The 23,912-nt window shown below is 49.1% G+C and overlaps 1 protein-coding gene across 3 annotated transcripts in view; it reads left to right on the top strand.

The window, feature by feature from the left end:
- LOC142575727 (eukaryotic translation initiation factor 4 gamma 3-like) overlaps positions 1-23,912 on the top strand; it is a 136,279-nt gene that overhangs the window by 22,985 nt on the left and 89,382 nt on the right. Inside the window, exons 1-5 of one of the 3 annotated variants that reach the window (XM_075685314.1) lie at positions 11,447-11,812; positions 14,055-14,095; positions 15,457-15,482; positions 16,553-16,723; positions 19,873-19,965. In XM_075685314.1, coding sequence (XP_075541429.1) covers positions 11,658-11,812; positions 14,055-14,095; positions 15,457-15,482; positions 16,553-16,723; positions 19,873-19,965 — 486 coding nt within the window. In that variant the 5' untranslated portion in view covers positions 11,447-11,657. Of the gene's footprint in view, positions 1-11,446; positions 11,813-14,054; positions 14,096-15,456; positions 15,483-16,552; positions 16,724-19,872; positions 19,966-23,912 lie in introns of those variants that run through there. The other 2 variants (XM_075685316.1, XM_075685315.1) reach the window with 2 other exon arrangements.

Below are 23,912 nucleotides of genomic sequence, written 5' to 3' on the forward strand. Positions count from 1 at the left end.
GAACTACAGTGCCCGCTTGTACTGGCTCTGGCTATTATTGGCTATTCCCATAGCGCGTCACTTGCTGGCTGGAATAAATGGTGACGCCACACAGATCAGCGACGGCAGCCTCTCGAAGGCTGTACTCTTGCTCACCTGTAGGCGCCGTAAACTCGGGACAAAACTCGACACGGCTGCGTTGTTTTGCCACCGAATTAAAAATATAAATGAATAAATAAAAAAAAATACCGGAGGTCTCGCGCCACACAACAGATAACACTTCCAACCTTCTAAAAGAAAATCAAGGGTGCGACTTATGCAACGGGTACTTTTTTTAAGTATACTTCTGGGGGATTTCTTTTTTTCTTCAAAGTTCTGGGTGCCGCTTTTGCGCGGGTGCAGCCGTTATTATGTTGTACCGGAGCTTTCTTACAACGCCGACTGCATTAACCGCGCTTTGCTGCCAGCAAAACTCGTTCTGCTCGCAGGTCTAATTGAAGCCTGGTCGTGGGAAACGCTTGGCTCCACCAGTTCTTTTCTCTCTCGCCATTGGCGCGATGACAGTCGTCGGATGGGGGGGAAAACGGCCCAAGTTTTCCTCGTTCCTTGCAGCAGGCGAACGCGCTTGCGTCACGCCTGAAATCGACGCCCGATTCCTGGTCGAGTCGTTACCGCCTTCGGTGGACGTGTGGCCGCCAGATGGGTGGAATGAGATAATAGTAATGATAATAATAAAAAAAAACGTGCAGTTTTGGGGTGAACGATAAAGAAACAGGTAGTCAAAGTTATTCGGGCTTCGCGTCGCGTAGTTTCCGCGCTTCGAACGTAATGTATTATTTATTTGATTGCCGTCTGGACACATTGTTGCGGTGGAGCTATAGTTCCGATTTCCCTGGTCGATAACCGCTTCCAAGAAGTGCGCGTGCGCGTTTTCTTGCGGAAAGCTGCTCGACTGGCTCTGTAATTCGCGGGAAACTAGCGCTAGTTTGCATAAATCGGCTGTCGTTAGGTAAGCCCTTGTAAGGGTATAATTATTATACCTGGTTGCCTTGCACACGTCTCCCGCTTTTCTCGGGCATTGTGCTGACGTGTAATTCTGTGTGAATGCTGTGGTTATTTTCTTTTTTCCTGTTGCTGTTCAAACTTGTTCACGGCGCTGCGCATCTGGCGGACCTCAAGTGCGCCACAAACAACGGTCGTTTTAAATAAGGCAATGTGACCTCCCACCTGTTGAATGCGCGCCCCATACGTGCATTCACTTCTTTCTTTTTGCGGGCGTTTTTTTATTAGTCAGTTTTATTCAACACATGTGATGGCGGGCAGCCGGTTCTGTGGAGCATCGCGAACTTAGTGAATCCTTGGGGCGTTATTTAAAAACAAAAAGATCCTCTTTTTTTTTTATATATTTCCGTAGTGCAGGGACTTCGCGCATTTCCGTGCGGGCACTCGGTTTGGTTAAAAAAAAAAAAAGCTAGTGGCCGTATTGCGGCTACTTCCGCCTTTGCCGACCCACTAAAGTAGACCGGCTGGAAACGTAAGCCGACTCTTTTCTTTGCCTTCGAGGCAAAGTCAAGCGGCGGACATTTTACGCTGCCGACACGTTCTGTCGCGTTCTCGTAGGGGCGCTTTTAGCCGCAGCCTGTGCTGGCAAGCATCGTAGCTTGGAAGAGGCCGAGTCGTCGAGAAAATAAAATAAATAATGAAGCAATCCTCAAGTTTTGTTGCCGCGCCTTTGCGTTGTCTGGTAAACTCGTTCGTTGCACTTAAACTGCGCATTAAAAAATTAAGTTAAATTCTCGGGCTTCATGTGCCAAAACCACTATGTGATTGCGGCACGCCGTGGGGGGGGGGGGGGGGGTGCTTCGGATCGATTCTTCGGTTTCTTTTTTAACTCCGGGATTCTTTAACGTCTGCTTAAATCCTAGTACACGATTTTTTTTTTTGTATTTCGCCGCCATAAAATAATGCGGCCACCGCGGTGAGGATCGCACCTGCGACCTCGATCTCAAGTTGCGGAAGGCCATTAGCCGCCGGGTAAGGACTCCGCGATTTTAGGTAGATTATCCCCCTGTCTGCAACTGCCAGTAGTAGCAGTAGACACGAAGACGTTCACGCGACTATTTGAACTTACTCGTACCCAGGGCGTAGCGAACATGGTGCATTAGAGAGGCAGACCTTATAGAGGAAGCTTTGCGACATTTCGGCACACGCCTACGTTTTAAAACTTGCCCACGCATTCTAGAGAGCCTGCGTTCGCCGCGGAATTTAGTTGCTTTGACGTCCGTTCGTTGGGGGTAACGCCCGTAGCACGTTTTCGTTACTCTGCATGGCAGGCGGGGAAAAAGTAATATGCGGATCCTACGCACCGTGGGAATCGATGTAAGCGAAGCTTTCTATGATGTTGCTTTGATTGACCATAATGAGCGGCGATGACTAATATCAATACGAGAATGGTGAGTCGATGTTAAACGTTGCCTTGGGCGCACGACTGCTTTTCGTCTGCGTGGTACAGGGAACAAACACACAGGGAGACGTGTTTGCTTGAGGCGTTGTTGTGCGCCATTGTTCATAATCTCTGAGATGGTTGAGCATTGTCATTCACTCTCATGGCACATCGCGTCGTGGTAGAAGTGTCAAGCTTTAACTGAACTAAATTTTAACGTTGATTGTACCCCAACTAGATCGAAATTATCGTGCCAAAACCGCGATCGGATTACGAGGCACGTCATAGTGGCGGAGTCCGGATTAACTTTGACTCCCTGGTGTTCATTAACGTCCGCCTAAATCTTTAGTGCACTAGCGCTCACGTGTTTCGCTGCCGTCGGGTGCCATGGTCGGGATTGAACCCACGACCTCGAGCAAATTCCACAGCCGTCGAGCTACCTACCGCGGCGGTCACAGAAGTGTTGATTCGGCATGCGACCGCTTCCTTAGTGTCGTCTGATCGATTGGTGAATGATTCTGGGGTTTTACGTGCGAGTACCACGATCTGATTATGAGGCACGCCGTAGGGGAGGACTGAGAGGTAGTGACAAAATTTTCGACTACCCTGAGATTCTGTAACGTGCACCCAATGCACAGCACACGGGCCCAGCCAATGAGCACTTCAGCAGGAGGGGTATTCTGTAAGAGTCCACCTAGTGGACTGTCCATTTCGGCCTTTGCTGATTGGATGGAGATGTGCAAGCGAGGAGGAGACGAGTGGCCCCGGCCAATCAGCGGCGGTTGAAATGGAAAGTCCACTAGGTGGACTCTTACAGAATGCCCCCTCCCCCGGCGGCGGACGAAATAGACGTGTCCACTAGGTGAACACACGACGTCAACGTGTTCCATCGTGTCTCCCATGCTTGCGTCGTAATCCACCGAAGTCACTTGGCGCATATGCACGCGTGCGAGCGCGAATTTACTGTTAACTTTCAAACGCGCGTTTCGCGTCGCCTTTTGAGTGCGGCGTCTCTGCGACGCACGCATGCGCGCTCTTCTGCGCAGTACGCGGACAAAGCAACGAAGGGAAGAGTGAGCGAGAGGGAAAGGCCGTCGGTGGAATGCGTTGACCTTTGAAGCGCGCGCGCGGACTGCGTACTTTTTCTGGTGGCGGTGGTGGCCGTGTCGCTCGCGCCTCTTGCCCAGCGCCTGAAGGCGTTCGTCGCTGCGGCCTCCGAACGCGGTTTCCGAACGCGCGCACAAAACCACGCGGGCGCGTCGCGGTAGTGCTGTGCTTTCCCTCCTCTCGCCGATCTTCGCTGCACGTTGCCGTGCCCTGTTCAAATCTCCTTCTCTCTCTCTCTCTCTCTCAATCTCCTTCTCCTGTTCACCCAGTGTGCGTGTTGGCATTCGCGTACGCCCCTCGAATTTCCCGGGGTGGTAGAGTGAGCCCCCCCCCCCCCACCACCACCACCAATATTAAACAATCGTGGTGTGCGCTTTTTTTCCGGTCGTCTTGTGTGGGATGGCTTCTTTCCGGAGACGCGACTCGCCGGGAACATCCTGTGAGGGGGTGGGGCCGGGGTAGCGAAGTTTTTGGCTTACCCCGCTGCTGTCGACGGCCGGGGACCACGTAGGGTTGTTAAACTGGCACCTCAAATTTTTTTTGTTGACTTCTCGGAAGCATCTGCAAAAAGCTAGACAAATCTTAAATTATTGGTACGGGCCTTTTAATGTGGTACCTTTATTTAAGCACCTGCTCGACAGTGGTGTTCACTTTGTGCATTAGCGGCAGTGTTTTACTTTTTTTTTTTCGGAAGAGAAGCAATTCAACCGCCCCATTTTTTTTAAGTCGCTGTCGAGAGCCGCGTCTTTCGAATTAGCGCCCAAGTGTCGGCCTTCTACTAGGGGGGCCTCACTTTCAACACCGTGGAGAGTTGCCAAGTGATGACTGCGTTACCAGGCGCGTTAGCTTCGCCCAATCGACGCGGTCCCGTGACGGGCGAGGCTCGTCGGCCCTCCCCGCTACTCTCTGCCGCTTTCGCCACGTGCACCGCACGTGCCTGTCTCGCGACTGATCCGACGCGGGCGGCTGCCGCCGCTTGCGAAGCATGTTGCTCTCTTCGTCGGGCCTTGGCGCGCCGAGTCGGGCTCCCTGAGTGCCACCCTTTCTTTCCCTTCTTCATAAAGAACCACTTTTCGGGCTACGTCGCTCGCGAAGGCGCCGTTTGCTTCGCCCCTCATCCCAACTCTCCCCCATACCTTGCTTTGTAATCGCGAGCCTCGTTTCGAAAGCTTGCGGGGTCTGCCTGGTCTTTCTACTTGGGTGAGCGAGGTCTCTCCGGTTGACGACAAAGAGCCGATGCAAAATCGCTCCAGAAGCTTGACGTGGGAAGCGTATTTCTATTGTTTTGGGTCGGGCTGGCGTGAGCATCGACTATTGCGTGGCGTTTACTTAACTGCGGTAGCTCCCTCATTTTCGCTACACTGCGTAAGCTTTCCGTTTGCGAAGACTACCGGCGAACTTTTTTTTTTTTTTTTTTGAGGAGACAAGAGACTTCTCTAGGTGCTCCGCTTCAGTTAGGTGGATGGCGTCGTTATTATTATTTTTTTTTTTCACCTCGCGTCTCCTCCCGTGAACGCTGCAACTCTTGGGCCGTAGTTGCGGACACTCGGGGGTGTTTGCTGCGTTTTGTATCCTGCGTCGTCCCCTGCATCGGGGCGCTGCCCCGCGTTGCGCAGTCAGCGGCGGTCGTCTGCGCGTCGTCTGCTACTGCTGCTGCGTACTCAGCGCCTCTGCACGGAGGCTTTTTTTTTCGTGGGAGGAGGAGGGCTGCGCACGTGTCAACGAACTGTGCCCCCCCCCCTCCCCCCCCCCCGGTGCGCGGTCGTTCCCCGATTCATACGAAGGACGACCATTCGCCCCGACTTCGAGGGCGTGAAAATTTTGTCACTACCTCTTCGCTAGTAGGTGTACGCGACTGGTTCGTACCTTGAAGCGCCGCTCGTGCTGGTCTCTGCAGGATTTTTGGCGCGCGCTGCTACTAAAACTCAACTTTTTAAATAATTAAAGTGGGCGCAATGGGGGAGCGACTTCAGCCGTTACCGGCGTTGACTATTTGCCTTTGTTGGAATACATTGTGGCTCGCCCTCGCGGCTCAGTGATCATGGCGTTGTGACTATGGTCGCGAGTTCGAATCCCGATCGTTTCGGTGAGTGGGCTGAGGTCGAAACGCGATAATGTTCGTGTACCGTGCTTTGTGTGCTCGTGAAAGACCTAGTGGCGAGAAATTCATCCGGAGCTAACATTCACGACGTCCCTCGTTAGCCCTCCTCCCCCCCCCCCCCCCACCATTGGGCAGTTTCGGAACCCGCGACCGAGTGTTAGGTCTTCATCGTAATAAATGCTATTAAATCAAATACTCGGTGGGAGCAACGTGCTATCCGATCCGTACCGTGCATTACCAGCCTTAAATGCTGCTAGGGCCTTCCTGGCAGAGTTAATAGAAATCGCACCTCGAGCGAACCTTCTATCCCGTTTGGTGCGGTTGTGTGGGAAGAGCCGGATAGAGAGAGAGAGAGGGGGGGAGGGCATACGTGACTTCTGCGACGTTCCAGCATCGATTGTTCCCTAGGCTGGCGGAGCGCGGTCCAATCTCGAGGAGGAGCCGTGTTGTCGCCTTCGGACTGGCTGGCCCTTCGTCTTCGCGTTATTTTGCGGTGCCGAAGCCAACGCACTAGCTCCGGTCAACGCATTTGAGTGGCAGTAGCAACAGCGCCTTTTAGGGGCGTATTTCGAGGAAGCCCCGCTGCTTTCCCTCACGCCGCCCTTTCCTGTTCTCTCTCTTTTTCTATGAATTCTTCCTCTCGCTGCGCCGGCAACTGCGCACTTCGCTGTGTTCTCCCCGGGCAGTTCGGGAAGAATCGCGAGAAGCAGAAAGGGCTTGCCCATTGTCCGCCGCTAAGTGCCTTCGTCTCCGACCCTGCACAGGTTTTTTTCGGTGAAGGGGGCGACGGGAGGGATTAGCGGCGCCCAGCGTTCGGCGGGTAGTTGAGACTCGGCAGGCCGCCCGTCTCCTGGAAACTTTTCCTTCGTTTTGCTGGATTGGCGGAGCACGTGACCGGTACTTTCTCGTCGCACCGCGCTCCACCTCGTAGTAGTTAACCGCAGCACTGTAGAGAGGTCGGGAGATGGGGAGGGCCATTGGCGTCGAGATTTTGCGTATCGGTCGCGCACTGTCGTCTGCTTCTCCCGACGCCCGTTAAATGATTTATTGTCGCATCACAGCAGTGCGTGTCATAGCGTGTTTCAGTAAGTGAACGGGACGCAGACGGGCGCTGTCTACCCATCGCTTGGACACCCTGATCTAAGACTGTGCAATTAGACACTTCAGAGATAGCTGTCGTAGTAGAGTTCTGGATTGGGGAACGCAAGCCTCTCAACGTACATTGGGACGCAATCTGCTTGCGTACGCAAAAACTAGGAGCGACGGATCTGCGCAGACGAAGGCGTAGGAGTCTGCGCATGCGCAGTACAGTGGCCTTTAGTTGCGTGCACAAGCGGCTTGCGTCCCCTAACCTAAAGCTCCCTACTAACCTTAAAAGCCATCTATTATATGCGCCGAACTTGTTTCTTCATGATGGAAAAGCGCTACTAGCAACTGGAAATTTTATTTAAGCAAGGAGCTCTTCTATACAGAATGAATGTACGTTAACACGAAGCCACTGTCGTTGTAAACCGGAATGCGACGCAAGATGTGAAGACGTGCTTTCTGTTCAAGCAGCAATCGGGGCAAGCATCTCGGCGACCGTCGGCGTCCTGTTTACGTCGACCATTGTGCCGTTGATTTACGATTAACCGCCAACTATACCCCACTAGGCCTCCCTGCAAAGTAATAGGAACCGTTGTTTGTTGCGGGCACAATACATATGCATCACAACCTCCTGTACGCTCCAGGGTGGTGTGCTGCGGGGAACTACTTTTGAGATGGTCCTTTCTTGCAAGATGGCGCGGAGCACAAACTAGTTTCGAGAGAGAGGAGGACGGCGTCGGGTGGCGAAGTGCGCCTCGGTCGTGTGTTGACAGCGGCAGTGAGACCGATTGACACATCGCTTCGCGCGCTCGTTGGCGCGCAAGCAGTGCCGGCCCGGTCGTTTAACCCGTTGCTGACGACAACGCCCTGGTGTTTTGCTGCGCGGCGGCGGCGGCAGCAGCAGCTTGTTTACATTTTTTCGGACGCTGCGTAGTTGCTTGCCTTGCCGCCGGGAAAGCTTCCTCCGGACGCCGAGAGAGTTTGTTGGAGAGAGAGAGAGAGCGGTACGTACCACCTGCCCTCTTTTTTGAACGACAGCAGTGCGTGCTTTTTTTTTCGTTCCTCCCTCTGATTGGGAGGAAGGAGTTTCACTTTCGGCGCGTGTTCCGGTGACTCGCGCGTGGCGTTTCTAAGGGACGCTGAGTAAAAATAGGATCAGTTGATACCGGTAGTAGTAGTAGTAGAAGTAGTAGTAGTAGTAGTAAACGACTTTATTGGGGTCCTGAGGAGCGAGGCAGGGGGCCTTGCTAGGTAGGTCCCTACCCAGCCGTTGGCTAGTCAGATGTCGGAACAGACAGGCAATGCCTCTGCGCTCGTTCACGGGCCCTCTGGACAGCCAGGAGCTGTGGACGTCTCGTTTCGGGTCTGTGGCGGCCTTCGTCCAGTCTTCTTCTCGGTTAAAGTCCCGTAACACAGGGCACTGCCAGGGCATGCGACTTAATGAGCGAAATTCAGTGCCGCGATCTGGGCAGAGTGGATCAGTGTCCGCGTGGAGAATGTTCACAAAGCCCCTGAGGGGTGGGACCCCGAGTTGAGACTGGTAAAGTGTTTTTCAAAACTATTTCTCTTAACTTCAATTTCGCGGTAATCCGTTCATTTATAGAGCAGAAAAATGAAGATCAAAGTGTAGTCCATCTTTACCGATAAAGAAACAATGTTAACTAGACATTAATAAGATCGATAGAACGGCGTCATTTGATAGAACGGCGTCAACCTAACAAAGGTGGGTCGAGTCGGCTTTGTCGGGCTGAAGGTCTTTCGTCGAGTAAAACGCCGGCTCGTAGGGCCGAGCCACCGTCGAGTTTGGTCGATTCGCTTGGCGAGACGCTCGTAAACGTGGTCAGGGAGCGCTTGGGTCAATTCGACCGCGTCGAGTTCAGGTTAAAATTACGGGGTTCTTACGTGCCAAGTTGTCACTTTCTGGTTGTGAGGCACGCCGTAGCGGAAGACTTCGGAATTTTCGACCACCTGGGGGTTCTTTAACGTGCACCTCGGGTGTTTTCGCCCCCTATCGAAATGCGGCCGCCGTGGCCGGGATTCGATCCCGCGACCTCGTGCTCAGCAGCCCAGCACCATTAGCCACTGAGCAACCACGGCGGGTGCGTCGAGTTCACGTTAACGAAGCTTATACGGCGGAATTTTGAGTTTTCCCGAATGAATGGCGAGCCTCCGGTACAGCTCGGTGGCCGGGATTTTTAAACGGAACGACCATTCTTTGCCTCTTCCGCACGTTTTCGTGGTCGGGCTTCCGATAAAGGCGCTCGCCTTGCCGACTTGCGTGCTCGTCGCCGGACGCCAACTTTATAGCTCTGTAATGCGCGCCTGCTATTTCGCGTGAGCTCTAATGTGCCTGAAGGTTTAGATGCGGTAGTGGAGCGCTCGGCAGAGAAAACGTTCCGCTCGTTCGGGCTACTTCGCCTACATTGGCAATCTTCGTCGGTGGTTACCGGGCTATTTCTCGCGTCGTCCGCATTGGCCGGTTCTGCTCGGCTCTTCTTGCAGTCAGTTGTCCGGGCCGAGGCAAAACACTTCGTGCAACATTATGATTGAAATGTGCTTCCCGAGCGGTCGGTCTTTGTCTTAGCTGAATTCTTTAAGGCTAAACCCCATGAGCGCGATTTTGTGCGCGACAGCGAGGAGCGACGGACCGGGCCGTCGTGTGAACACGATCGCTCGATCTTGTCGCGCAATAGCTTGTTTCTGCAAATCTCGAATTTGCCCGGAAGTGCTATGAGCGACTAGTGAATAGCGCGAAGCCGGAACTGTATGTACGTAACAAGTATACTTCCGTTTGACGATTGAATTTTTATACGTGCAAGGAACCTACTGGAAGACCTTCAGAAATATTTTAAGCAGCTTTTTACAGTAAAACACATGAAGTTGATAAAGCACGCGTCACGCTAGTTTCGGCGCCTATATTGCCGCCCTCATACCGGCAACACCGGGTAGACGTCGCGCGAAGTCGTCGCTCGCATGGGGTACGACTTGTAGGCGACGAGCGAACGCGACAGCCATCTCCATCGCGTCGCTTGTCGCTGTCACGTGCAAGATCGCTTGCATGGGGTTTATACGTTATGTTCATCTACGGCATCCATTCTTTTTTTTAAAGCTTTCTTACGCCTCTCCTTGCTCGTTTTCGTTGTTGACACCTTTTCGTCCGGTTGTCTCGAGACTTCGATCATTATCAAAGCGTGTCTAGAACAAAACTTGGCATTCTTATTAGTCAGTCTGTTGTGTAAATGGTCGTCGCCTATAGCTGTTAGTTTTCATTTATTGGCCCCGAAGATGCTGTCAGATGATTTGTGACGTCATGGGGCGGATCTTGTGCGGGGGAAGTGAGAGGGTGGGCTTGTCGCGATCCGCTTTTGGCTGTGGTGTTTTTCGGAACTTGTGAAGCCTTTCACTCGTGTGATTGACCTATTTCGAATTCCGATAGCGTATGTTTATAACCGTACTTCAGCGCAGAATTGCGGTTCTACCACTGTCTTTACAGCGTTACGCCAAATAACGTTATCCGCGCATGCTCAGCTTGGGGTAGCCTATTCGTAACGGTGCTGTTATATGTGTACATGGCGCACTACAATTCCTTAGCGTCTCCTTGCGCTTGGGTACTTATTATTGGGCTTAAGTGGCGACACATAGCTATTTGAAGTTCCTGCGCTAATAAGCTAAAAAGACGCATGTATGACAGTGGCGAGGGGTAGTCATTGTAAATTCGTTTAATCTTCCTTAAATTGCGCGACCACCCGCACCCTGGCCAACCGCGCAGTCTCGTCTGTTTTTTCCTCGTCGAAAATATCAGAATGGTGGGAAGCGGTAAAGGTTGGGGGGGGGGGGGCATTGTTTTCAATTTGTATCTGTTGCCGGTTATTGCTGCATGGAGGAAGTTCTCGGCTGTCATTGACCACGGCCGTTTTTTTTCTTTTTCCCACACGCGACCACCCGCGCGTCGACCGTGTTTGGAGCAATTATTGTTGTTCGAGCACGGTGGCGTTGCCCGCAGTGGTTTAATAAATTCTTCCGACGTCAGCAGTGCCGAGGAAGGCCGAGCGTAAACGCATCTGTCGGAAATGCGCTGACCGCGATTTTTGGCACGCCGTTTTCGAACGCGAAGTGTTATTCCCCCCTCCCGGGGGGGGGAGCTTTTTTTTTTCTGCTACTCATTTGCCACGGTGGTTGATTCGGCAACGAAATTGCTCGTCACACCCCCCCCCCAAAAAAAAAAAAAAAAACAACGCAGAAAACCGCGGCACTGTCTTGCCGCTACGCGGCGCAGCGGTCCCTGACGTCGTCACTAAGGTTTTCGTCCTCTCCCTTTCGTCCCGTGAAACGGGTCACTCGCTAGCCGGCGACCAAGACACCCCTCCCCACTCTCCCTCACGAAAAAAAAAAAAAAGCATCGGACGCGGCATTGGCTACTGCGGCCGGAGAGGGTGCCGCGTGGGTGATGTGGGGGGGAGGATGGAAGGTGAACGCGATGTGTAAAGATGGCATTCCTCGAAGGCCGCCGAAACTCGCTGGTCCTCCCGCCCGCGCGGGCTCTCACAACTGCTGTTTTTTTTTTTTCTTTCCCTCCCCCTCACGGCAGGGCGAGCAGCGTCGGTCGAAGCAGGAGCGTCGTCGTCGCCTGACGTCATCGCTCTCTGCTCTACGTCACGATCGTCGCTCCTGCTGCTGCTGCTGCTGCCGCCGCCGCTCGCGCCGTTTGGCGCAGATTGCGATTGCTCTCCCGTGTCCCCTCTCTCTGCCGATTCGTGCGTTGGTTTATGCACGGCTGCTGTAGAAAGCAGGCGAGCGCGTGTGCATTGTGCGTCCCTAACGATTCCATCGGCGTGCGTGTGTGTGTGACGTCCTGCGAGCCAGTTCTTCAGAGCCGCGAGCTGGCGGCGAGCAGTACAATGCCGTCGCCGCCACTGCGTGCGGCCCGACCGGACAGCGCCCATGCGCTACGCTAGGAAGAGGCGGGGGCTGGCGACGGCGTCGCCCGTCGCCGGCGGCGGCTTCGTGTCAGTACCCGTCGAGGGCGACGTCGGCGAAAGTAGCGGCGGCGGCGGCGGCGCCTTCTTCATCGTGGCCGACAGCTCCTCGTGGTGGAGGCATCCTCTGGATTTGGATACTTCCGCCCTTTCCCTCCTTTAGTCCCGTCCCCTTTACCTACAGTTTGGTTTATTTCGCTGGCCCCCGCGTTTGTGCCGAGGCAGGCTACCCCGAGTATGCCTGAGGGTTTCGAGACACGAAACCGTTGCGGCCTGCGTTTCTGTGGTGCGGGCGGTGGGGGGTGGGAAGGGTGGTGGTGGGCCAAGATTACGTGTGCCTCGTTCCAGGGTGAGGAGGAAACGCAGAGGCGAGTGGCAGCTTGCAGGCCTTTTACACCCCCCCCTCCCCCTTGCATTTGTATATCACGAGAGAGCCTTTAGGATTAGGAATGTTCAAAGGTGCCTACGAGGGCCGGCCGTTATGTCTCGGAATTTCGCTGCGTCGGTGACGTCACGTTGACACGACGATGTGCAACATCTGCTGCCACGCTGGCTAGTTTGCGTACGTAAACGAGGAGGGCAACGGAAATCGCTCGTTTTCTAGCTATTCGCCCTTTCCCCCTCCCACCCTCCCCGGTTTTGCTTCTCATTTTCTATTTCGTTTCCTCCCAGGGCATCCTTTTGCAGACTAGCATTTGCACTAATGGAAAAGGGGAACATTTCCTGTTTTTTATTTTTAGCAATAGCGTAGAGTTCATGTTTCATCTTGTCTCGTGCGTCAATTTGGGTAGCAGAGCAAGTCCAACCATAAAACACGTATGACCTATCACTTTCATTTGAGTTTTTAATTTTTGTGCCCTGTTGGCTTCAAAGCTTCACCAGTAACGTTCATCATTAGCCACTGCTGATGTTTATTTTGGCTGATCACACCCGTTAAATATTGGTAGACATGCTGGGAACTGAAACGACAGCTTGTACATGTCCGGTTTGCTCCTTGTTGCATAACAGCATAAAGCCTTTTAGTGACAAAATGCAGCGAGCTGCTCTTAAATGATTAGCTGACTAGAATGTCCAGGATGAGTTTGCCTTAAATATTGCGCCTTAAATATCATAATGCAGCACATTTACTCAAGTGTGCGTGTAATTCCCTAACCTTAGTTTTCCATGTGACAAGATTGTTGTGTAAGGTTGTTGGGCAGTGAAAATATTTGAATGCATGGAGCTGCCTAGTCACATTCTTTTGAATTGGTGCTGCTGTTTTTGGGCTTGAGCCATGTGCTTCAGCTGCTTCCGGCCTAAGATAGCGACTTGGGTCAGTACAGAGGAGTGCAAAACATGGAAGGTAGATTTACATTGCGCAGCTGCGAAAAGGCACCAAACTTCATTGTACAGTTCATGCTGTAACACCATCTTAAAAGAGAAACAGGTCCTGCTACAACTTGGCGACTTGGAATGCAAATAAGTTAGCAGCGGCCGAGAATTTCTTTAAAGAACTTTTGTTGATGTACTTTTGATGTACACCACACTTTTTAACTGCCATATTGTTTCCCAGCCTAGTTTCAAACGAATAGCAAGATTTTAGGTATAGGGTGTAGTTAGCCATGCCGAAAACTCGCACTCTATTTAAGCAACCTCAAACGCAGAGACCTCCAAAGAAGTTTTACTTCGGTAAATTGATTATAAGTGTATATGCACTCTTGGAACAATGGTGGCAAAGTTTATTGTATAATTTTCAGTTTAACACCCTTTAAATGGCACTTCAGTTGATGATGCATGCAATTGGTACATTGCGGGTGCCTCCTAATCAGTAGCAGTTGTCAGATGCCGGGATAGCTTGTAGTGTTCTTACTCCAGTGCAGCCTTTTATTCTTCCAACTTTGATGGCAAGGTCCGATTTTGAGAGCGTTTTGTGAAATATCTAATTAAATTCAGAGTGTAAATTTTGCATTCAGGCTACTATGTACTTGCACTATTTGAAGCTAGGCTATTTATGGGGCCCAATATTTTTTTGTAGTTGGTCTTGATGCTGCCCAGTGAATTCCACAGTAACCATCATTTTAAAAGGGGAATATGTATTTTTCGTTTCCAGAAATGGCCGACTGTGTGCGTAAGGAAATCTGCATGACGCATTCTACTTTTCTCCAAAATCTCTTCCTATAACATTTCATCAATTTCTAATCACGCTCAACCCTGCCTTGGTCGGTTTCTCAGCTGGAATTTTGCGTGACAGTTGCCGTGGGGTCAAAATTGCATAGTAGAAGTTGCTGCCAATTGGATCTGCCAATAATTGTGCTCATGACAGTGCTTGCTGTGTTCGTGTTGCGATGTTTTGTACGCTGTCCTTGACTACTGCTTTAATCAGTATACAACACAGAACACAGAGTCAAGTGCAGGTTTCTCGAGGTAAGTACTCCGATTCTTCAGTACAGTCTTTGTTGGCACACAGTACTGTAGTGTAGCTATATTGGAGGGTACCAGACAGCTACAATAGGTTTAGAATTGCCGAACTAGTTGTAAAGCGTCAATGTTGAAGCTGATCCAGATGTGACAAAATTTACTTGAAGTCACCTGATTGGTTTTATGAAGCAAAAAAATGATCATTTAGGAAGCATATGAACTCAACTGCATGTTTAGTGGTAGTTAAACCCCTTGATAGTGTAAGGGCAAACCGTGATAGTGCAAGTGCCATATTTAAGGCCTTGGAAGCCCCGTTTGGTTTTATGGAGTGCCTAAGAAGTCCTTAAATTGTGCTTTTGGCTAAGGGTAATAAATTTCATTTGTATATGTTGCCACGAGGTTAGTGCAAGCCAAGAGTCAAGCAATTGATTAGGATTTTTGTGGTACGTAGGCATCTTTTTTGTTGTGGTGCTGGTGATGGCTTATGCAAGGCTTAGCAAGCACTTTTTCTTTCAATTTGTATACTGCCTCTGACTGCATGAGTAAGAAGAAATGGTATTACAGTGCATTTTTGTGGTCTTGTTGAAACCTTCAATGCAGCTTGCAGATTGAGACGGAACAATGGAACCGTTGACATTAGCGCTTGCTCACACAAACACTGCTCATGTCCCTTCCTTCATGTTCATCTAAATTGTACTGCATTTTCAACTTAAATTCATGCCGACTCAGTATACCTTACTCGTATATTCTTGGGATAGGTGTGATTGTTGCTGTGGAATAGAAGATGTAGATTGCATTAAACCACAGTGCATTAGTAGTGCGACTTGGGGTCGAAGATGAGAAATGGACCCTTGGGGGGGGGGGGGGAGCGTCTGTTTCCTTGATGATAGGCACGCAGTGTGGCACAACAATTGGTAACATGAAATGGGAATAAAGATGGCCAGCACTCTCCTTACGATTAACTATTGACCAGCACATTCATGTTTATTTGTTGCAGCAAATGCTCTGGATGCTTTGGTTACATATGGCATGGCCACATGCAGTGTTGCTGCTTCCATCGAAATGTAGTGCAGTCATTCTCAAGTCTGTTATAACGCATTAGGCTAAACAAGAACCAGCTCAATGATTCACTGGTTGCAAGTTTCGTGTTGGGTCTTGGGAAGGTTTAAGTGTCTGGCTACTCGCACAAACATGAGGTCACTGATCTGGCAGATTTCATTTGCAGTGGTGTGGGGACTAGTCTCACATTTAACATAGTCCATCGAGGCAGTTTGCTTTTGAAATGATCTTGACAGAAGGCCTAATAGCTCATGTCTAACTTGTATACCTTCTCTCTCTCTCCTCCCCATGTTGCTGGCTGAGCACAGAAGACTACAGATTGCCACACGCCTACGTAAGTATTTGCCTCTTGCACATTAAGTATTAATAGTACTAACATTGCCACATTGTAAACACTTGTTTACATGCCTGTCATCTTAAGTTCGATTGTTGTCGAGAAAGTTGTGGCGCTTGAAGACTCCTTCGTATAGCCTGCCTGTAAGTGTCCAGTGTAGGTACCACAACGTTTTCACGCATACGATTCAACATATGGGAGACATAAGGACATTGCATGGAAGGTCTGCACTGTGTATGGACCTTTTGTTATAGTCACTGGAACTAAATTGGTTAGGCAAGCTGCTTATTTTGGCTTTGGCACTTGCGACAGTGACAACAGCACTCTCTTGTGATAACATTGTACTTGGTTTATCTGGGATGCTTTATTGAAAGTGGGTCTTGTTGTTACTGTTCGAAGCGTGCATGTGCACACACAGTAGTCTTCACAAAATGATGGTGACAAAATGGGCATGCCAGCTTTTACCATGGGACATCTGGACCGCTACTCTGATGAAAATTGGCATGCGGCAGATTGGCCAGATCCTGGTGCTATTGCCACAAGCACGTGAAAGCATAGCTGGCTCAAAATCACTGAAGCTACAAACCTCCACGTGACAACAAAACTTTGTGAATTAACTATAAGCACCAAGTGGTTTTATCCGACTTCGAAGAATGGGCTGCTGCAATTTCCATGATGAATTATACAGCTAATTGCTGCACAATGCAGTAGTCCACTCCCATAGATGTTTGTGGTATCATTCCATGGGAAAACGGAAGCAAAAGCCATTCTCTTTATAGCAGCTGTTTGTAGAGCAGCTGTCTGCCGTGATGCATTGCTTACTCTGCAGTAATGGCAACCCAACTTGGGGGCGCAGCTGGGAGGGAAGTTAGGCACAGCACGTACTTGGCATAATTGCAAAAAGGTCCATTGTCTTGCAGCTTTAATTGGTAATCTGCTGCACTTTGAGTGCTAAGTTTTAATTGACAGAGGCTTTGTATGTTGTTTTCTGTGCGTGATAGTTGCTAGGGCTATTAAAAGAAAAAAAATGGCAGTAGGCTAACCTCGATGCAAATGCGGCTTCTGTGCAGTCGCTATCGAGAGGAGGCGTGAGCAGCGCTGGCGGGGCCCATGAGATGAACAAGCAAGCGCTGGGGCAGCAGCCTCCCCCACCGGGTGCGCTGTACCTGGCCCAGGGTCCCGCCTCCCTGGGACAGGGTCCCCCCCAGCAGGCACCCCAGCCACAGCACCCAGCCACCATGGTGAGCACAAGGCTTCAGGCGGCCGTCTGTGGCCATTCGAAGATTTACCCAGTGTGTTTGTGTGGTGGGATTCCCCACAGCTATCTGGGATGTAATCTAATGCTGGAGCCCCATTCTCAGTCAACCATCTTTGTGGATGTCACTTTTAACTGGTTTAACGTGTTCACTTTACTGTGGGTCACGGTGGCTATTACTTCTGTTTGGCTCTTCTTCCCTGCAGGGTGAAAGCGATACCTTTGCAGAGTAAAAATATCCGTTGCTTCAACATGGCGTCAACCCTGTGTAGCTCCAGGAAGTTTCAAAGGAGTGCAATTTCATGGGGACTGGCTGATGTGTCACGGTGCGCCAGAGGAATGTCGGAAGTGATCCACATGTGGATCATCATGCAGAGTGAACGTGTTAACCACACTTCCAGTTTTCAGACTGGCATGCACTCCTGCTTCTGTTAAAGATACCCTGGTTTCCTCAAGTCTGTTTGTACCGTGCTCACCTAAGTCCTTCAGATGCTCCTTCTGTGCGTTTAAAATTTAGATGCCCTACATTCTTAGCATTTTCAGAATTCTGATAAGCGTACTACTGCGGAATGGCCTAAGAATTAAAGTTATTCAGTGTGATATTTGAATTTACAGAAAGTAGACCTTGACGCCAAATATGAGAACATTACTATTTTACATCTGGAATACTTGGGAAATGCTTATCCAGTCACTTCAGATATGCTGGATGTGAAACATGGTAAAGAAATACAATGAAAGAAGTGAACCTGCTGCACGATGTGGTCTAAAGCATATTCAAACTTTCTGCAGAGGTCCAGTCAAAAGTGTTTTTAGGCAGAGTTGGGGTATACCAACTTCTTTTGAATGCAAATAGTCAGACGAGGATCCATATATTTACAGCAGGAATATTTATTTCTCTGTAATCGGGCGCTGTGCATTTGGTAAGGAAAGAAACTAGTGAAAAAGACAGCCAACTATCACTGACCATCGAAACACAAGCTCACTTATTGTCTTTAAAACTGCACAAATAGCCTCTCAACATTTTGGGCCTGGTTGCCAAGGAGCTTTTCAAGAATGATTGCCTGTGAAATGACTAGCTTTCCAAAAGTACTAAATAAATGGTTGTTGAAAAACGTGAAGTTGTGGTAAGAAAAACAGCCGCTGAATAATTTCTGTGCTGAAGGCACACTTGAAGGACCTGTTGCAAATAATTGGTTGTCGTTTTGTTTGTGATACTTTGCGACACTTTGTTTGTCAGACAGAGAAGAGCAACCCGGCTTTAAAAGTCTGTTGTTGCAAAATTTTGGATTATATTAGCTATTCGAAAATTCCGAATAGTTCATTTCCGAATATGAATAGTGTGTGTGCAATATTCTATTTGTATTCGAAACATTGAACACCTGTGCAAATAGATGTTTGCGATACATTTTAAACATTCTTTTCATCAGCTTTTTTGCTTGTGATGCGATAGCTTGGCATGCTCATCAAGCTATTTGCAGAAACATTCTGTGCATGCATCAGAAAAGTATTCTATAAGTGGAATCGGTCATCATAAATTTATGCCAACTACCGTATTTACACGATTGTAAGTCGACTCGAATGTAAGTCGACCCCCCCATATCGCTTGACCGGGAAAAAAAAAAAAGAAACCCGAGGGCGCATTCGATAACGAAAATTTATTAGTAGCTGAATTGGTCACTGGACTACTCGTCTTCACTAGTGCTGCCATCGTCATCGTTGCTGCGGTCCCACAGCGCATCGTGGTCCAACGAAATTTCAAATTTGGCAAACGACCGCACCAGGACATCTTGCAGAACAGCAGCCCACGCCAAATGCACCCAACCACACGCAGGGAGGCTCTTTTGACAGGTCCGGTTGACGTAATTTCGCAGTCTTCTGCCGCCAGCCACTCGTACTCACGGCGGAGCAGAACCTTAAAATTAAGGCGAAAGTCCGGGCTTGTTTCATGACCACGTCGCACTTCAATGGCAGGGACCGATCACGCATTTCAGCGACGTACGCCGCAAGCTTAGCCTACAGCTCCGGAAAGCGTCCAGACTTCGGCACGTGGGAAATTTCTCACTTGCCGCCACAGGGTGAAAATTTCGCTTCGCTGCAGTCACCACTCTCGCACCACCCGTTTAGAAACATCAAAATTGCGGCTCGCTGCGCAGTGATTTGTTTCTTCGGCATAAAGGATGGCAGCCCTCTTGAACGCTGCTGTGAACGAGTGCCGAAAGATTAGTGGGCCTGCAGCACTCATGACGACTGGGGAAGCGTAGAAGTAGCACGTAGCCGAAGTGGAGCGCGTCAAGAAGTTAGTCAAACCAATACTAATGCCTTTAAACAGAGAAAGAGAAACCCGCGAGCGGTGTCTGCTCTTCCACGAACTATCGATACTCCCCGCGAGCGCCGCCGTTCTGAGGGTGCCGCCGCAAATGGGAACAGCGGCGCTTTTATCAACTATCGACACCCCCTCATGAGTGTCGCATGCACTGTAAGACTCTCAAAAATGTTGAAAAACCCTTCCGAAAAGCGAACAAACACGCGGGATAGTGAAAAGATACGGGTAGGGCCATAGCGCAAACATAAAATTGTAACTACGTTGTAGCTCTCGTTGGTATGGCTTTTTTTGGCAGGGCCATGTTTTGGTTTCGATTGTAAGTCGACCCCCCAACTTCAGACTTTCAAATTTTAAAAAAGGGGTCGACTTACAATCGTGTAAATACGGTATCTGGTTTTTTGCCTTAAGACGGCATAAGCAACTGGCTAGTGGTGAAGAGTGTTATTGATATCTCATCAAATGCAATAGTCTCGGCCTAACTGAGCTGGCTGAGAAGTGATTTAAGTCAATCAGGCTTGGAACAAGGCCAGAAGAAAAATGTACATGAAAAAGTTCTAAAGATATCTTTATGAAATTTCTACAGTAGTATTAGAGATGTTGTTAATATACCAATTTTCATCAAAATCCACTAATAAAAGTTGCTATCGCCCGATAGAGGGCATGCACTATTTTGCAAGTTGTCTATTGTGTACACAGTGCCTGCAGAGGTCCATTTATGCTGTTTGATTTTAGTCGTTGCTCGGTGCTCAGTTGCTGCTTTGTGCTTTGTTTACTTCACGTGCTCCTTTGACCCTTTCCCCCCACTCCTGCAGCACGTGGGGCCGGCGTACTTCCAGGCGAGGCAGCCACAGCAGGTGCAACAGGGGCCTCCACAGCCTCCCAATCCTCAAGCAGCACCACCTCAGGTAAGCGAATAGTACTAGCACAACCTCGAGCTTCCGTTGTGGGAAAACATGTGAAGCGATACTTTCTGTGGTTGGCGCAAAGCAAGAACTAAAGTCTGCGATGGTGATTTTGAGTGAGTGTGTATGTGCTCTGTGACTTCACTGCCAGAGACTGGGGGTCGACGCTAGAATGAGTGTTTGTGGGCACTGGTAAGTGCAAGTGGAAGTCACTTTGTGTACGTGTAAATGGGTAACCTGTGCAAGGGCTGATGACATTGTGTGAGTACAGAGCCTGAGAAAACATTGATGAGTGAGCACGAGTGAGTGTACGGGATTCTGCTGACCTACGGCCAATGCTAAAGCAGCATCAAAATCTGATGCACACCCGGACTTTGTTAGTTCAGAGTTGGGGGGAAGAAATTTACTCTAAAGTGCACTCAGTTTTATAACGAGCAGAAGCTTCCAGCCATGTCTCCTGGATATGTAGTAAAGTTTACAAATTTGAAATCTCTCTACAATGTTACGGAAGTTTTTGTTCCGTTCACCGGTGTCTGGCCACACCCTTGTAAGTCTTCAGATTGTGAAACGCCACCGAGGAGGTACCTGCTTCGAACAAGTCTATTCAAACAAGTTTCCAAAGCAGAAATTCACAATAGCAAAGTCACTGAAGAAGTCGCTGCGATCTAAAAACTCTTGTGTTGCTTACCAATTTGTGCTTTTGCCAGTTTGCTGCTGCTTATTTGCTGCGTCTAAAGGTAAAGTTGCGTGTGTAACTCGTAATAAGTGCAGGATCAGGGCACGCATTTTTATCTTCAGAGTGAAGGCACAAGTTCTCGGGTGATGTTTGTTCTCTTGGGTAATATGCAGCATCTAGGGGCCCATAGTAATGTTAAGCGTATGCACGGTTGTGTCCCATTTGTAATAATAGGAATGTTTATCATATAACCCAGTAATTTAATATTGCATGATTTCAATCACACAGTTCCAGATTCCATGAATCCTGCCAAGAGAGGTGGATAGCTTTTCAGTGACATAAATTGGGAGTACCTGACATTGCGAAGTTTACATTAATCGCCAAAGTGCTGGCAACGAGCTTATTCGTCGTCTGCTCAATTTTACACATGCGCATATGTTTGTCGATGCCAAAGCTAAGTGGCCGGGAATGGTGCTTGCGCGAAGTTTGACTTCTTTCCGGCATTTGTGAGTGTTTTGTGGGCCGTGGTGGCCTCAAAAGTAGCTTTTTTTTGGTACTTTGCAATTATATTAGGTGCTGATAATTACAGAACAGGTAGTTTATGAGGCATACAGCCCCAAAATATGGTTTTTCAAAAATCAACTTTTTCGCTATTTTTCGGTTTTTGAGTGCCGCGTCCCCCCTTAAGTTGATGTGTTTTACTGTAAAAGCTGCATGAAATATTTCTGAAGGTCTTCCAGTAGGTTCTTTGCACATATAAAAATTCAATCGTTTGCTTGTTGCGTGCGACAATCGGAAGTACTTGAGGTATGTACATCCAGTTCCGGCTTCGCGCTATTTGCTAGTCGCTCATAGCTCTTCCGGGCGACAAGCGACAAATTGTTTACGACTTCCGGGCGACAAGCGACGAGCGATCCGTTTACGCGACGGACCGATCCGTCGCTCGTCGCGCACAAAATCGCGCTCATGGGGTTTAGCCTTAACAGCCTTGCCAATTCACACTACCACACTCTGTTCTCTGGAACGCCAGTAGATATATTAAGCTGCTGTGTTGCTGCTTGCTTAACATGTAAATGAACTCCTATGTAATGGAATCGGTAACAGATGTTCCGTCGCAGGTTTGCGCGTGCAGTGGCTCAAAATCTTCTAACTTAGTATACTTTTTTGGTGACCCTTTCCTGTGGTGTATCTGATTGAAAAATGGTTGTGTGATATGACAACAAAGGCTTACGGCCAAGAGGGGCCTAAGATGGCACTAGTAAGACTTGAGCGTTGCTATTAGCGCCTTGCTTCTTATGAAGCAGCTTTGGTACAGTTCTGCCTGCTGAACTATATTTGTGAAGGTACCTTGGAGGGATCAGTCGGAGCAAACCTCCAGTAAGGGTAAAGTATGGCATAGTTTCCTGCTAAATTAACTAATAGAACTCTGGCGCTGCAACTGTTCAGCTACCATGGGAATGATGGTTAGTGCATCGATATTTGTGTGATCTTTGTGTTTGAGGCTGGAGATGTCCTGGTGGCTTTACTACTGTGTCTGCTTTTATTGGCCTGAGTCGTGAAGCAGTTTAATTGCCTGCTGTGTTCAGAAAAATACATAGTCGCTGCGTATTGCATTTGTAATGCAATATTTTGTTAGACAACCAATTTGCCTAGTCGCGTTATTACCGTATTTACTCGCATAATGGTTGCACTTGTAAAAAAGAATTGACGAAAATCCAGGGGTACGATCATTACGTGGGTTAAATTTCCCACGAAAAGAAACATTTTCTTTTTTCATCCCACATTTGCTGCGGGATGACAAGCAGGCTGCTGTCCGTGCGGGACACCAAAACAAAAATGGCGGTCGGCAGAGCAAGCCGAACGCTCCGAATTCGATTATTTTTCTTCTTGTGAGTACATTACGTGCATTGAAAGTTTTTTCCGTATCAGTAATGAATAATATTGTTAATATTGGCAATTTTGCGACAATAACATAGCCATGCCCACTTTGAGGGGACGGAAACTGACATGGGCGCGCTTAGCTGCCAGTGACATAAAAACACATGGCAGGCATGCTGCGGAAACTGCGGCATTTGTCTTCACTGCTATCCTAATACGGCACGTTTCCACTAAGGGTGTGCGAATATCTTAGCTGCGTTACAAGTGTCAGCGTATGAATAGGGTAAACTTCTAACACATCAGTGTAAACGTGGCCACTATTGTTGCCACTCGCGATTAGTTGCGTGCCCACGAGTGCAGACGAGAAGAATTGAAAAATGGTATTTAAATATTTGTCGTTATGTGCAGCCAGAAAGAGTAGTTCAGGAAAATCCTTGTACTCGCCGATACTCTCATGCTGGCTCAACCGCCTTGCTTGTTGCACCTCATGTAAGACACTAGCGCCGGAGTTCCCGTTAGCACAGCGGACTTCCATTAATTTAATCCTGACTGGACCGACAAAAGCAGTCTAGTTATCTGGGGAGTCAAATCAAACAAAAGGCAGAAAAAAGACTGAGACACTCCAGATGATTTGAACTTGTCTGGTCAGCTTCGCTGCAATAAAGATGTGTTATGCGGTGAAGCATACACAAGGTATTCTGCGCGAAGCATACCAAGAATGGAAAGGGGCCACTGTCACGGGACATGGCACGTATTTCTTAAATTACGCGCACACATGTGCCTACCTTTTTGCTGACTTTCCCAAAATACAGATGGTTTGGCTCTGCCTCTCTCCATGCACGGCAAGCGCACATGCGTATAAAGGAATGTGTACTAGGCCCCGTTAATGGTCTCGTATACAAGATACTCGTGGTGGTTGAAATGAAGGCTCAAATCACCGCAGCAATGTCAGAAACAGCTCTGAACGGCTACCAGCATGTTTTAGGTGCTCATGCTGTTACTAGAGGCCACCCATGCAGGCCTGTATTAAATGCATACTGCGTTCTGCGACAGTGACCCCTATCCATTCTTGGTATGTTTAGTGCACAAGAAATTGCGTATGCTTCACCGCATAACATGGCTGCAATGCGGCGAAGCTAACCAGTTGGGCTAGAACTATCTGGTGAAGGCGAATTTTGAAATCCGAATAATTTGAATTTTGGGCCCATAGAAATGTACAGGCGCTCGTTGGAACAATCGGACAGGGTCGAATTAACCGAAAAACTGAATTAGTGGTGGTCTACTATAGTATGATTGATATAGTAGCATTGACATGATTGGCGTGGCAGTGTCACGGTGATCGCTATGTGACAGCATTTATGTGGCGCATTCACATTCGAAATAAGCTGCAACCTGT

Source organism: Dermacentor variabilis, chromosome 3 (genome assembly GCF_050947875.1).
Source record: "Dermacentor variabilis isolate Ectoservices chromosome 3, ASM5094787v1, whole genome shotgun sequence".
NCBI classification, from domain to species: Eukaryota; Metazoa; Arthropoda; class Arachnida; order Ixodida; family Ixodidae; genus Dermacentor; species Dermacentor variabilis.